This window comes from Molothrus ater, chromosome 20 (genome assembly GCF_012460135.2).
Source record: "Molothrus ater isolate BHLD 08-10-18 breed brown headed cowbird chromosome 20, BPBGC_Mater_1.1, whole genome shotgun sequence".
Classification (NCBI taxonomy): domain Eukaryota; kingdom Metazoa; phylum Chordata; class Aves; order Passeriformes; family Icteridae; genus Molothrus; species Molothrus ater.
In genome coordinates, this window is record NC_050497.2 from 10,883,543 (window position 1) to 10,896,876 (window position 13,334).

At 45.1% G+C, this 13,334-nt stretch overlaps 1 protein-coding gene across 3 annotated transcripts in view; it reads right to left on the minus strand.

Annotated features, from left to right (window-relative positions):
* The window catches only part of MAPKAP1 (MAPK associated protein 1), an 80,568-nt gene that overhangs the window by 12,491 nt on the left and 54,743 nt on the right, over window positions 1-13,334 (minus strand). For 2 of the 3 annotated variants that reach the window (XM_036393988.2, XM_036393989.2), the window contains 2 exons: window positions 8,401-8,508; window positions 3,604-3,744 (listed from right to left, as the gene is read on the minus strand). In XM_036393988.2, coding sequence (XP_036249881.1) covers window positions 3,604-3,744; window positions 8,401-8,508 — 249 coding nt within the window. The remainder of the gene's footprint in view (window positions 1-3,603; window positions 3,745-8,400; window positions 8,509-13,334) is intronic. The other variant, XM_036393990.2, reaches the window with a different exon arrangement.

The window sequence follows — 13,334 nt, forward strand, 5'->3', positions numbered from 1 at the left end:
TTCATGTCCTTTTTACCTTGTGATGCCCACAACTGCACACAGTACTCAAGGTGAGGCCACACCAGGGCAGAGGGGATCCTGCTGGAACCAGCTCAGGAACTGAACTGAGCTGAGCAAACTTCCAGGCAGCTTTTTACACCTAGGTGTGCAGAGCCTTAAAAACAATGATGTGTCTTCAGGCATGAGTTACAGCACGAAGCTCATGAGACATCCACAAAAGGAATATAGGAAAAAGGTATTTAAATAGCATTTAACTTTTGCCATCTCTGGAACTAACCATCTCTGGAAAAAAAAAAAAAAGCAGAAAACCTTCTCCCTCCTGAGGGCTCTGACAAGGAGGAGCCTGGGGGGGTCTGGCTGCAGAGACCAGGCCAGCCTCACCCACCCCGTGGGTTATGGGAACACCCCTCTAACCCAACCATGCATTAAACACACCTCACATCAGAGAGATCACATGGCAATTAAGCATTGTATCAAGAGTCCAATTAACACCCAGGCTCCTGGAACTCACTAATTTGAGTAGGCTGAGGCTGTATCTGGAGCCCATTTTGGTTTGTGATTTAATTTTGGACAGATTATGTAAAATTGGTGTTGGTATTTCACTGTAATGGTTCATTATTCCAAATGGTATTTGCTGTGGTTTAAGGAGAATATGGAAGTTGATGATACAAAGTCTCATTTTCTCACTAAAAAAAAGTCAGGGGAAGTTCTAAAAATAAAGGTGCAAATTCTTGATGTGTGAGGGCTGTTCCCCATCCCTTCCTCTAAGAGCATCACCCCTATAAATATCCTCAAAAAAAATGTCAGTGTTTGGTCCTGCAACTTCAGAATTCACAGTCAGTCAATACTGTTAATGCACCTTGTTAATTTGATAGGATTTGTCAGGTAACTCCACTGGAAAATTATATAAAACTGTTCCAGATGAACAGATGATAGTGACATGAATTAAAGTGATAGAACAATAGTGGAATATAAACCAGAAATGACACCCAAAGTGGCTGTTGATTTATTGCCATCCTGAGTTTGGTTCTGGGCTTCCATGTATATTAGTGCTACAAATCTGGGTCCATTTAGCAGCGAGATGCTCATACATACATCACCAGCTCCTGCTCCAAGCCAAGGTCACTCCCCATTGCATCAATCTTCTCAGCAGAGGCTACTTCACCATTTTGTAACCATCTCAGATGGAACAGACTTCCTCCTCTTTCATCTTTTTTTTATCATGTAAAATACACTTTAACTTCTATTATTTTTATCTGCAAATTGTTGCTGTATACTTCATCCATTATTTCTGTATCTCGACATCGCTGGCTGAAGCTCACCCACATCCAGAGAGTACATTGACAAAGAATGTTGTCTTTTTTGTGTTATTGTTCTCACAATCTGGATGTGTTGAAACCTAAAATCAAAACAGTATTGTGTCTGTGGCTTCTGCAGTCTCTGTCTCACAGCACAAATCACTCATACTCAAAACCCAAGTGAAAATGCTCCTTCTACTATTTTTTAAATTCTTTCATTTTGTCAAAAGGAATGCCAATAATGTATGGGTCCTGCAGCAGTGTTCTGTTCTTGCTCCCTTTGTTGGGTCTGCAATTGCCCCCTCCTCTCTCTGAAACACTTGCCAGCAGTTGTTTTCCCAGACAATATGCTCCTGTTAGTTGTGCTAATGTAATACACAAGTAAATGTGTCTTATTCCTCCAGAACACGATAGAGCCTTTGTAAAACTGCTGAGAGTGCTGCTGTGTGTGCATTACCCTGTGATATGGGCTGAAACACAAACCCCAGACCTTAAACTGCCACCTTAAATGCAAAAACCCCATCACTCAGAGAGCTGGGCACTCCTCCCATGGCCATCCACATATCACCTTTTACTACAGAGCTACACACAATGTACAGAAAATCAAATTTACTCCCATGTTTTTCATAAACCTTGTCTCAAGTTCAATGATCAGGCCTGAAAACAGCTAAAAAAAAGTGCAATCCACTCCTGCACACCACTGATCTGCCAACAAGGAGCAAAGGGGTGACAGAGGATTTTTGGGGTCCCCGAGGAACACTCGCCCTGCTACAGCTGCTACACAGAATTGATGGCACAAAAAAGCTGCAAAGAAAAGTCTTTGCAACTCTGGCCATGACCAAACTGCTGGAGAGAGCTCCCAGGCCAGGCACCTCGACTGAAGACAAAAAATCAGCTCCTGTTTTTTCCATTCCAGGGAGGAAGAAGCAGTCTGTCACTCACAGGTAACGTGTAACACTCATCAGCCCAAACCCACAGGGCCCCTCAGTCCTTGTTTTGCCAATCTTGATCTCCTAATGTCTTTAAAAAATTCAGGAGAAAGCCCAGCAATTTACTCAGACTTTATCAAAAGGTTTTGATTTTCTACATTTGACCAAGGTTTGAACACCCTGCTGGGGTTTTCTTTGATTAAAAAAAAACAACTAGATTATAAAGCCCCATTGTTAGTGCACTGCCATCAAAATCACACAAGTTCACAGATTGTTATAAAAGGGAAATTTTATGATCCTTACAGCACTGGGCAGGGTCAGCTCCTCCACTGCTGCACAAGTTAAGCCATTTGTTTCATTTAACAGCTCTTCTCCCTTAACCATTTATCTTTAGTGATCTGTCATGACCTTTTCAAGCTCTCATTTCTGACACTTCCCAGATACAGTGAGTCAAACTTCACTGGAAGCAAACTATCACACCCCGAGAGTTTGCTCAAGGCAGCAAACAAGCCCAGCACTGCCCTGCTCCAGCACCAGAGATAAATCCTGCCTCAACTAGACAGCTCAAAATAAACCAAAAAACCCCCTTCTGTGAGAATTTTACACACACATACTCTTACATGTGCTTCAGGATGGAGGAATGAAGGGACTGTAGTGACAATAATACAGGAGTTGGTATAGTTTAACAATTCTGAATTCTACATAATAAATGTATTTTGTAAACATTATGGCACTTAATATCTTACTGCTGAATCATTTCTTTATGGAAGTATTTGCAGGAATGTCACAGGTCACCTACCAATGCATCATTAATCAAATTTTCACAATTTAAACACAAAGATAAAAAGCCATTCAATCATTTTAAAACAGTAATGGGGCTTTTATAATTCAGGATTCTGTCAGCCCTTGGCCTTCAGGTTTTCAAAAGCATTCAGCGAGCCAATAAGGACAATATAAAACCTTTAGAGAATGCTCATTTATTTTGTTCCACCTCAAATTTCCACTAGGTCGTTAAAAATCTTTCAGTCTCAGAAAAGGAAAAACCCAATAACTCCCAATTTTGCAAAGCCTCATTTAAAAATAACAAAACAGTTGGCAAGAAGCTTTCCATTAGGAAGCCTAGACTGAAAAAAAGAGACGAGGTCATTAAATAATGGCCTTCCTTCAGAGGCAACATGTGCAACTGATTGGGGATAATAAAAATACTGAAGTATTTTCAACGGAAAGCAATATTTTTAACTGCTGAAACGCCAGCAACACTTTCAAGTGCTCCATGAGAAAATGGCCCAAGGTGATAAGGGTTGGTTCAGAGAGGCAGAGATGCCAGGCAGGTGCTGGCACAGCCCTGAGCTGCCCCCGTGGCAGGGTGGGTTTACCTAACTGCACGTCCGTGGTGAAGCGCAGCCGGTGGATCATGCTGACTTTGAAGGACTTGTAGTGGTGGCTGCTGAGCATGTCCTGCACCGTGGCAATGTCGATCTGGGGGTCCTCCTCTGACACCTCCTCTCCTCTCGAACCTGCAAGACAAAGCCCAGGGCTCCTGAAGGGAGCTTTGGCTCAGGGCACGCCCGGCGCCCAGCACTGCAACACCTGGGGGCTGCCCAGGGGTGCCCGGGTGCCTGGCTCTGGGACCAGGAGATGCCACCCTCCACCCCAGGGCAGCCACCGAGGCACTGAGGCCACCACGGCAGGCACTTGAGGCTGCGTGGAGAGCAGCACACCACGCTGGGGGCAGCTCCCTGGCAGCACAGGCAGCCCTGGACCGTGGCTACCCAGGGGATGAGCAGGGGACCCTGCTGGCCACCCGCCCCCTGTCCCCCAGCAAGGAGGCCAGAGCAGCCCAAAGCCCATCCAGAGGTGTCTGTCCCCAGAGGTGTCTGTCCCCAGAGGTGTCTGTCCCCAGAGGTGTCTGTCCCCAGAGGCACCCCCTGGACGCCAGCACAGATCTCCCACGTGCCAGCGGCCCCTTGGGCATGCTGATGTGAAGCTGCACTTTATTTACTGATTAGTATTCTCATTACCACTGCAGGTACTGCCTTTATAAAAGGCAACAACTCATTAAGCCAAAATGCCAATTACTGAAAAAATATAACACACTTTAAAGATTTTTTACATTTTATGACGTTGGATTAACACCAATTTCAACATTACTATAATGTGATATATAATTGCACAGAGTAATTTCGATGCCAGCTGCTAATAAAGCACCTCAGCTCGAAATGATCATTCAGATGCTGGTAGATAAAGTGGCATAAATATGTTTGAAAACTGATTTAGCTTCTTACAGGAGATCCTGAGGAATGACACGTTTTGTTTAATATCCTGGCTAATGTAGTCCTAAAAGCTGAACCAAATGCCAGTTCAGAGAACTAAATTTGCTACAGGAGATTAATGAAAACTCTATGTTTTGCTGAAATTTTAATAATGGGAAGATGAGATGATGGAGTTTTAGTACAGATCTTAAAGCTCCAGCAAAGCAGGTACCAACTTGTCAGATTTTTCAGTATTAATTTTGCTTGAGACTTGTACTGTTGGAGTGGCCTCAACACTACACCACTGTAAGCATCTGCTGCTAAATGAGTCCAAAGCCACATGGGGAGCATAAAGCAGGAGATTCCCAAGACACAGAATTTCACCACAGCTTTCCCAGAGCTGCCCTTCTCACACACCACTGACCCTCCTTTGGGGAAGGGGGACACCAAAGGGTTAAGCTACAAATTGGGCTGTGCCATTCGACTTGAAAGGATTCCAAAAATCAAATTAAACAGTCTCCATGTGAATTTATGCAGAGCCATCTTAACACTGCAAGCACTCCATGCTCCAGAATGACAAGATAAATTGTAATGGCTCCTTCCGAGACATTACAATGCATTTTGTCACAGACCCCTGTGTTAATGTCTCTATACTATGGATTATCATAATGTATCATGTCAAACCCTCATGCTGCACTACTCCAAAGATACACTGAGATATGTCAAACTTTTTGGTGCACTTAAAAGCATCTTGAGGGGCTGTGGTGTGGCAGAGCCTGGCAGTGGGGCAGGAGGGTGGCAATGGCACTGCTGCCCCTCTGCCCAGAGCCAGCCGGACCCTCCTCCAGGCTGGAGAGCAGTGCCCACGGCCCTGTCCCCACACTGTGTGCTCACAATGGCACCTGTGCTGGGACAGGAGCTGTGGCAGGGCAGCAGTGACCCCTCCAGCTGACCCTGGGCTGCCCACACAGCCCCAGGACACACCTGAGTCCCCGTGGAGCAGAGTGAGCTCGGTCACTCGGGCCCATCTCCTCGCTGGAAACCCTGATTTTCAAATGAGACCAACAGCAGTGGAAAAACAGCAGCAGCTCCACGAGCTGGAGGTGAGGCAGGAGCCAAAGCAGAAGCCTCCTCCCACAGGACCCAGCTGAAGCAGGAGCTCCTGTGCCAGCACCGAGCACCGACAGGAGCAGCACAGCACTGCAATGCCACGGCAGCCTGCTGCAGAGAAGGGAACCTGCACTTCCTCCATAAAACAACAAAACACAAAGCTAACTGCACTGCAAAAATGTCCCTTATTACTTTAATGTACTAGAATATTGCTTAATGAAAGTTCTTAATTGCAATACAATTAATTACATACACAGAGTCCCCAATTACATTTTCCAATAAGCCATTGGCTTTGCTATAGGTCTAAAGGCACTAAACCAATTTTAATATATTAAGACCAATTTCCCTTGAATACTAATTACTATCTAATGATAAAATGAGAAAGAGGAACTTTCCAGAAGTAAGATGGCAAGAATAAAACTAAATTAGCCATGAACGGCTTCCTACCACACATAAAGGCATTTCACATTACAAAGTGCAGCTCTCAGTTTAAAGATAAATCTTTGTGCAAGTTAAAAGTTCTGCACACTGGCAGCAGTTTATTAGCTTGAATGCTATTAGTAAATGCTGGCTGGAAAGGGGATTTCTCCATACATATTTCTTAATAATGGAAAGTTTTTGTTTCATTTAATACCCTGAAATATAAACTTTCTCTTTGCCCAAAGGAATGTGGCTGCTCTTCTCCCAGGAGATGCTTGCCATCATCCATATATATATTTATAAATGACTATGAGACTAGGAAGAGCACATTTACAAGTAATAGCTGTTACAACAGAGTTTTTTCTGACTGGCATATCAAAGCTAAAAGTATTTCAAATCAAGACAGAATGCACAAAGTGAATATTTCAGTTTGCTGATAGGATTGTCAAGCCATTATTTTATTAATAGTGGAAAACTGTCAATATTTCTATTCTAATGTCATGCCAAAAGATAGCTCCTAAGCACCCCAAAATCCATTTTCTGACTGCAGGGGGGAGCCAGGCTCTGCCCAAGGCGGGGACAGTGAGTGATCTCACAAACTGGAGCCCCTCTGTGCAGAGACAGGGCAGGGTCACCCTGCCCGGGCAATCCCCATCCCAGCAGGGCTCAGAGCATCCTCCTGGATGGGCACACAGAGTGCCAAAGAGGGCAGGGGTGCTCCCAGCCCAGGGAATTTGGACCCAGCAGCCTCAGGGGTCCATCCCACAGCTCTCCAGGGCTCTGTGCAGGGGCAGGGCTCACTTTGGGGTCCCTGGCCTGGGAGGGAAGGGGAGCAGTGCAGCACAAGGACTGCAGGAGCAGGGAAAGGAGTCCCCTCAACACTCTGACTGACATTCATTCTGAGCCAAGGCTCCTGAGGCTCTCCTGGAGCAGAGCAGACTGACTGCCTCCTGCTACACCACTTACAAACCTCCACCAGATTTACTCCTTCAGCAATGGTGCAACCTGAACCCAGTCACTCATGAGAGCAAAGACCTGCAGGGGATACAGCTACAGGACACAGCCTGGATTCCTCCACAGATGATGAAAATACATTTAAGATGCAGTATCTACAGTATTCTTTTAATTACAGAGCCTGGGTTTTAAAAAATGTTATTTTAAATCACAAGCAAAACCCATGGAAGTATGACTAGTGAGGATCATTTCATAGATTAAAAATCAATACAAAAATAATAGGTGGGATGCAGACGTCGGGGAATTCTGGCTTGTGGAAGAGCACAACTCGATTAGTGAGGCCAGAATTGCTCCATTTCCTCAGCACAGCCCCCCTGCTCCCTCTTGCCAAGGTCTCTCCTACAGTTTCTCAGAACCACTTTGTGCAGAAATGAACCAGGAGCACCAGGAACATTTTGGGAGCAAGTCTGACCTCAGGGAGAGCAGCAGCCAGAGCTGAGAGTGCCAATCCCAGCCCCAGCAGCACCGGGGGCTCAGGCTGCTCCTGTCCCTTGTGCTGCACCCAGGGCTGCTCTGGGGATGCTCTGCTGCCCTGCTGGGATCACATACAATTGCTGTGGCCAAAAAGCGCCCATTGAAAGGTTTAACCTTTGCACAGAAGGAACAAACTCTTCCACTGCTTGAAGCAGGCTCTTACAATGTCTGTGCAGTGTTCTTGGCTGAGGGCAGGAACTGACTGGCTTTACTCATTAGTACAATCAACACTTTTACACAAAATGGAATGAAAGAACACCAAACCTGAGAGCATGGCTGCTGTAAAGAATGAAGAATGGATCAAAATCCCATGGGGAACAAACACAAACCAATGTTAAATGTCTTTTTTCAAAGTTTCATTTTGTTTCAAGTAAAGAAATAAATCAGGAAATAAAAATTAGGATAATTAAAACAGTAATAGAATAAAAATATTTGAGCAGAGCTGGAGAGAAGATTATTTGTCTGGCACTTCAAAAATCATCAAACTGCTGCAGTTATTTCTGCATGGCTAATTTCTTTAAATTGTATTAGAAACCCCCAGTGCCTCTGACAGCCACACTGACAGGGCACAGCACCCTGCAGACCAACCCGACTCACTGAGCAACGTCTGCAGCACAGACAGGTTCATATTTCGTGTTTTTCAGGGTTGATCATAACTTTACAGAGCAGTTTAACAGCAAAAGATTAATCATGAAGTGATAAACAGGATGCAGACTATTTGCTAAAGGTATGAAATCCATCACTTCCCTCTGGAATATTGTTTTGGCACCACGGAGAAGTGCCTCGGGACAGAGAGTCTCGTCACAACGTACTTGCCCAGACAGTACAGCTTGTGTTCCAAAATACATAACTTATGTGAGTTTAAGCAGTTTACAAGAGCAAAAGTGAAAAGGGGAAACATACTGTTCTCCCGGACAAGGCAGAATTCCAAAGTGCTCTGGCTCTCCAAGGTACAGTCTAAATCTACTGGGACATTAGGTTCACTCTGCTTCTCCAGCCGATACTGAGGACCTGCAACATAAAGTAACTTGTAAAATCATCTGTTTTCTAACAAAGTGATGGCTTAGCACGTTCAACTCACACGAGGTTACTGGCAGCCCAGGAGCACAGCAGGTGGGTGTTGATGTCCCAGAGCCCTTTGCCAAAGGAAGGGCCCTGTCAGCAGCTGGAGGATGGTGTAGAAGGAATCAGCACATTCCCGCTGTCTGCAGCTGACCTTGCCCTGCCAAACCCCTGTCCAACACTCCCACCTTGTCCCTGCGCAGGTGAGGCTGCACCAAGCCCCTGCCTGGAGCAGGAAACACCCTCGGACCTCGCTGTACACCCTGGGGGCATTTTTGGGGCATCGTTCCTGAGTGAAGAAGCCCCCAGTGTTTGCTCCCTGCTGCCCATCCCTCTTGCCTGCACAGAGCACTGGAAGCACCTGGGAAGGAAATCAGCCCATCCCTATGGACTGCATCACACAGAGGGACAGATGCTGCTGCTTTGAATGAATTCTTTTCACATTTTAACAGTAGATCTTGACGGTTCAGGTGCCAGCTTCTTTCTTGCCCAACCAAACCCCCAAAGTAAGGACAATACCACTTAAAAAGCTGTTTTACAGCTACAGAAAATGTATAAAAAATTGTTTTTACAAGAACTAGGCCATTAAAAAAATCTTCTAGTTGAATGGATCCTTAAACTACATGGCTTAACTGGAACAAAACCAGGACACTCTGATCCAATTCCAGGTGAAGCCCCTGAGCCAGTTCCAGCCCTCCTGTCCTCACACCACTCCTGCTCACACCTGAGAGCTGAAGTGCACACCAAGTTCTCAGCTGTGTATTTTCCATAAACAATAATTTTCCATAAATAATTTTCCATAATCCAGTAAAATAACCTGAACAGATACCTGAAAAATCATAAGTGATTCAAAACTTCTTTAACCAAGTCTCAAAGTAACAAAAAACCTAGAACTGAACTAACAAAATCTGTTCCCTCTTCACCACTACTTAAAAGATTTCTGTTTGCTGACTTTGAATTACGAGCATATATATGATGAAATATTTAAAATATATAACAAAAATTAAGTCTTTCAGCCTCAGATGGTATGCCTAAGGAATGGAATTTGTTGGCCAATTAATTTTAAATTTACTACAGCAGAATTTCAATTACAGCTGCTCATTCCCTCTCCCCACAGCCGCGTGAGGCTCTCGCTGCTAGGCCGGGCGCGTTCTCTCCCTGTGGAGCACGGGGGACTCTCCTTATTCCCAGTGCCACTCAGAGCAGATGCAGTGCCAGGCTTTCTGCAGGGCACAGGAGCTCCCACCCTGCCCAGCACAACCACTGGTGGCACGAGGAGCTGCCAAAGCATCAGCAGTGCAAAGCACGCAGCACAGAGAAAGGCAAACAGACCCAGCACCAGCACTGCTCCTCTCCCAGCTACTGGAAATGTGATTAACTATTTAAATTTAAAATAAATTAGATAAACAGAGGCCTGCTTGTTAGGCAGAAGCAAAATATACTGAATTGAAACAAATCTCAAAGCAGTAAATCAACTTGGATTCAGAATCTGGTGTAGGTTTAAGAACAGGACCAGTGAAAGCAAAGCCCGATGGCTTTGTCTGTTCATCCCAAGCACCTTCCAGAGATTCCTGAGCTACATCCAAGGGCACTGCTGGCACAGATCTGGACATCTGTGCTGTTGGTACCCAGTCCCAAAGCCCTGCTCAATGGGAGCAAACCCTGACACGATGGAAGGGTCAAAGGTAGGCAGGGTTCATGGTCCCTCTGTGAGGATCCGATTCCACCAGCTGGATCCACCCCAAAAACATCATCCCCATCAGAAACAGTCCCCATGCTGCTGAACCCTGAGGGCAGCCATCGGGGATCACCCCTCAACACACCCTGCAGTGCCTCAGGGTCATTTCTATCTGAAGCAGCTGAAGAACCCCATGACCAGGTAAATTGTTTTACCCAGTTTGTGTCAAGCCTGTGTTAGCTCTGCTAAGGAAGCAGGGAAATAGAGCTCCAGAGCAGGAACCAGGTCAACCTGCCTCATGGATAACTCCTTAAAACCAGAAAATACCGAGAAATTAAAAAAACAGTAAATACTGAGAAATGAATAAAAACTGCAAATGGATTTTCAGAGAGTATCTACTCTTCAATTATGCTTTAAATATCTGTCCACATTTACATGACCTCTGCTTGCCAACAGATGAAGAACGTTAGGCTGAGTCTGTGGAGGAGTTTTACTATCAGGCTTCTCTCACAAGTTCAAATGATGTCACTGTAGTAGGAATATTGGATAATTTAATGGTTCCCTAATGGAATCCTGCTCTGTGAATTTCAACAAATTTTCAAGTGGCAATACCAAAGATGGATTATATGGATTTCTGTAATCTCATGCAAATGTTCAATGCAGTTGTAAAATAAACCTTTAAAATCCTGGCACGGACTGTCCTGGCCATTGTCCCAGGCCAAGCCTTCCTGCTGCTGGCAGCTCCCAGGGCTCCACACCCCTCCTGGGGGTGATCCTCCATCCCACACATCCCTTCCACCTGAATCCCTGTGGAACCACTCTCACCGTGGAGTCTATCCACAGATACCCACCTGGCTATTTCAAGAGACCCCTTTAGAGACAGGAATGTTCATCAGGAATTAAAACCAAGACCCCAAGACCCACAGTTCCCTATGAGCACACAAAGGTGCCTGGGAAGAATCCCACCCTGTAATCAAATTAAGGGTCCCCCTTGCAGGAGGGAACAGCCACCTGCATACCAACAAACCAATTCTGTTGCCATTTAAGCTGCAAAGCTTTCAGAAAGGGCTTTTGAAAGCACGACCCATCAGTTCTAATTTTTAAAACTTATCCTTTCAGTCAAGACTAGAAAAAGGCCCATTCCAACTTTTATCTCCACTACAAAGTGCTGTTATCTTGGGCTGTTGTCAGGAGCTCTCTCTCTCTTTCTGCTGACAAGCAGAGACTAGAGAGATAAGATTGGGAACGAATCTCACTTCTCTGAGTAAATAAATAATCAATACTCATCTAAATGTAAATGAGAAAGTATCCCCCTCTGATAACAGGGCTCTTATCAAACAGCCAATTTTCTGCAGACATTTGGCCTCAACCAAATCACCATCATTCAGCCCCAGCCTAATGGCTAAAAATCGTAACTAAATTGAACCGATCACCAGAGATCAACTAAGTTCAGCCATGGCTACTATGGGTTCAAATGTTTGGAATGCAATTTTTCCCCCATTAACTTTCAATAGCAATGAAGAATGCCACGGTCAGGGGTGAATCTGCACAATAAACAATACTAACACTGCAACAGGGAACCAGGCTTTGAACAAAACCCCAACTAAACCCCCTCCATCTCCAAACTAGTTACCAGGGTGAAATAAGGATTATAGAAAGAATATTTAATGTTTGTGGAGTTGTCAAACCTAAACAAAAAAGACCAGTATCAACAAAAACACTCAAACTGTTGAAAACTGAGGCTATATTTTACAGCATTAGTCTCTGCAACAAAACACATCCCTATGCCTGAATATGCCTCTCTTCACCTTCAAGAGCTCCCATAATCCTCACCAACACCCCAGTTCCACCTGTGCTACATCAGCTGTTTCTGTTCCCTTTACAGTCATGCATTTGTCCAAAACACTTTTGAATTTCCCATTTCCATGACATTTACCTCCTGAATTTATTACACCGTGTGAGGAAAAGTATTCCTCTTGTTCCAATGAGCCATTGCCACCCCAATGTTTGGGGTGAGCAGCTCCTGTCTCCGAGCTACCAGGATAAAACCTTCCCAATTCACTGTCCCCACCACCTGCACTTCACAAACACCTCTTGTACCCAGCTGTGCCTTTTCCACACCAGAAAAGCTCTTCCCTCCCAGCATCTGCTCCTCATTTCATGTGCCTGATCCATTTCCATACGCATCCCTTTCTGCATCTCTTCACTTCTCTTTTTTGAGACAAAACACAACAATTAGGATCTGGGTACATTGGGATTTATGGACTCAGTTCCTGATGCTCCATTTGTCTTTCTGCCTGCTCCAACACGGAGCTGAAGTGTTCAGAGAACTACTGTGATGATACTGGATACTTCTCCCGACTGATGGAAGGTAATTAGAGCCCATCATTGTACACATATAGTTACAGTTGCTTTTCACCATGTATATTATTTTGTACTCATTGACACTGACTTCCCTCTCTCGTTTTATTGTCCTGTCACTCAGCACTGTGGATACCTCTGCAGTGCTTCACAGACAGCTTTTATTTGCACTATTCTTACCTCTTTTGTATCAACAGCACATTTTGTCACATCAGCATTCACATCCTTTCCATGCCCCACATTAAGGAACAATGCAGGTTCCACCAGTTCCACTGGAGCTCCACCAGTAACCTAGTTACTAATCACCAAGGGCCATTATTCCTATTCTTTGTTTCCTGTCTTTTAATCAATTATTAATCCATGTGAGGATCCTCCTTCTCATCCTGTGACAGCTTAATTGCTTTATGAGCCTTTGTCAAATCTTTTTTGGAAATCTAAGCATGCCATGGCAAACCCACCATCCCTTTCAGATGGTCTCTGGCTCCCTCTCAGCCTGCTGGAGCAGAGCCTGCTCTGCCAAAGCCATGCCCCTGTATGCTGCATTTGCTCACGTGTCATCCATTAATCCTGCTCCTTGCTAGGGGCTCCTGTTACAATTTCAGTTTGCCTGGTGGGAAAGCCCAGGCAAACCCGTCTGTCCTTGCACTCCTTCCACAAAGCCCTGCACAAAGCTGGTGTGAGCAACACCTCACCCATGGTGTTCATGGGGCAGCATCTCCACCCTGGCCTCCAGCAC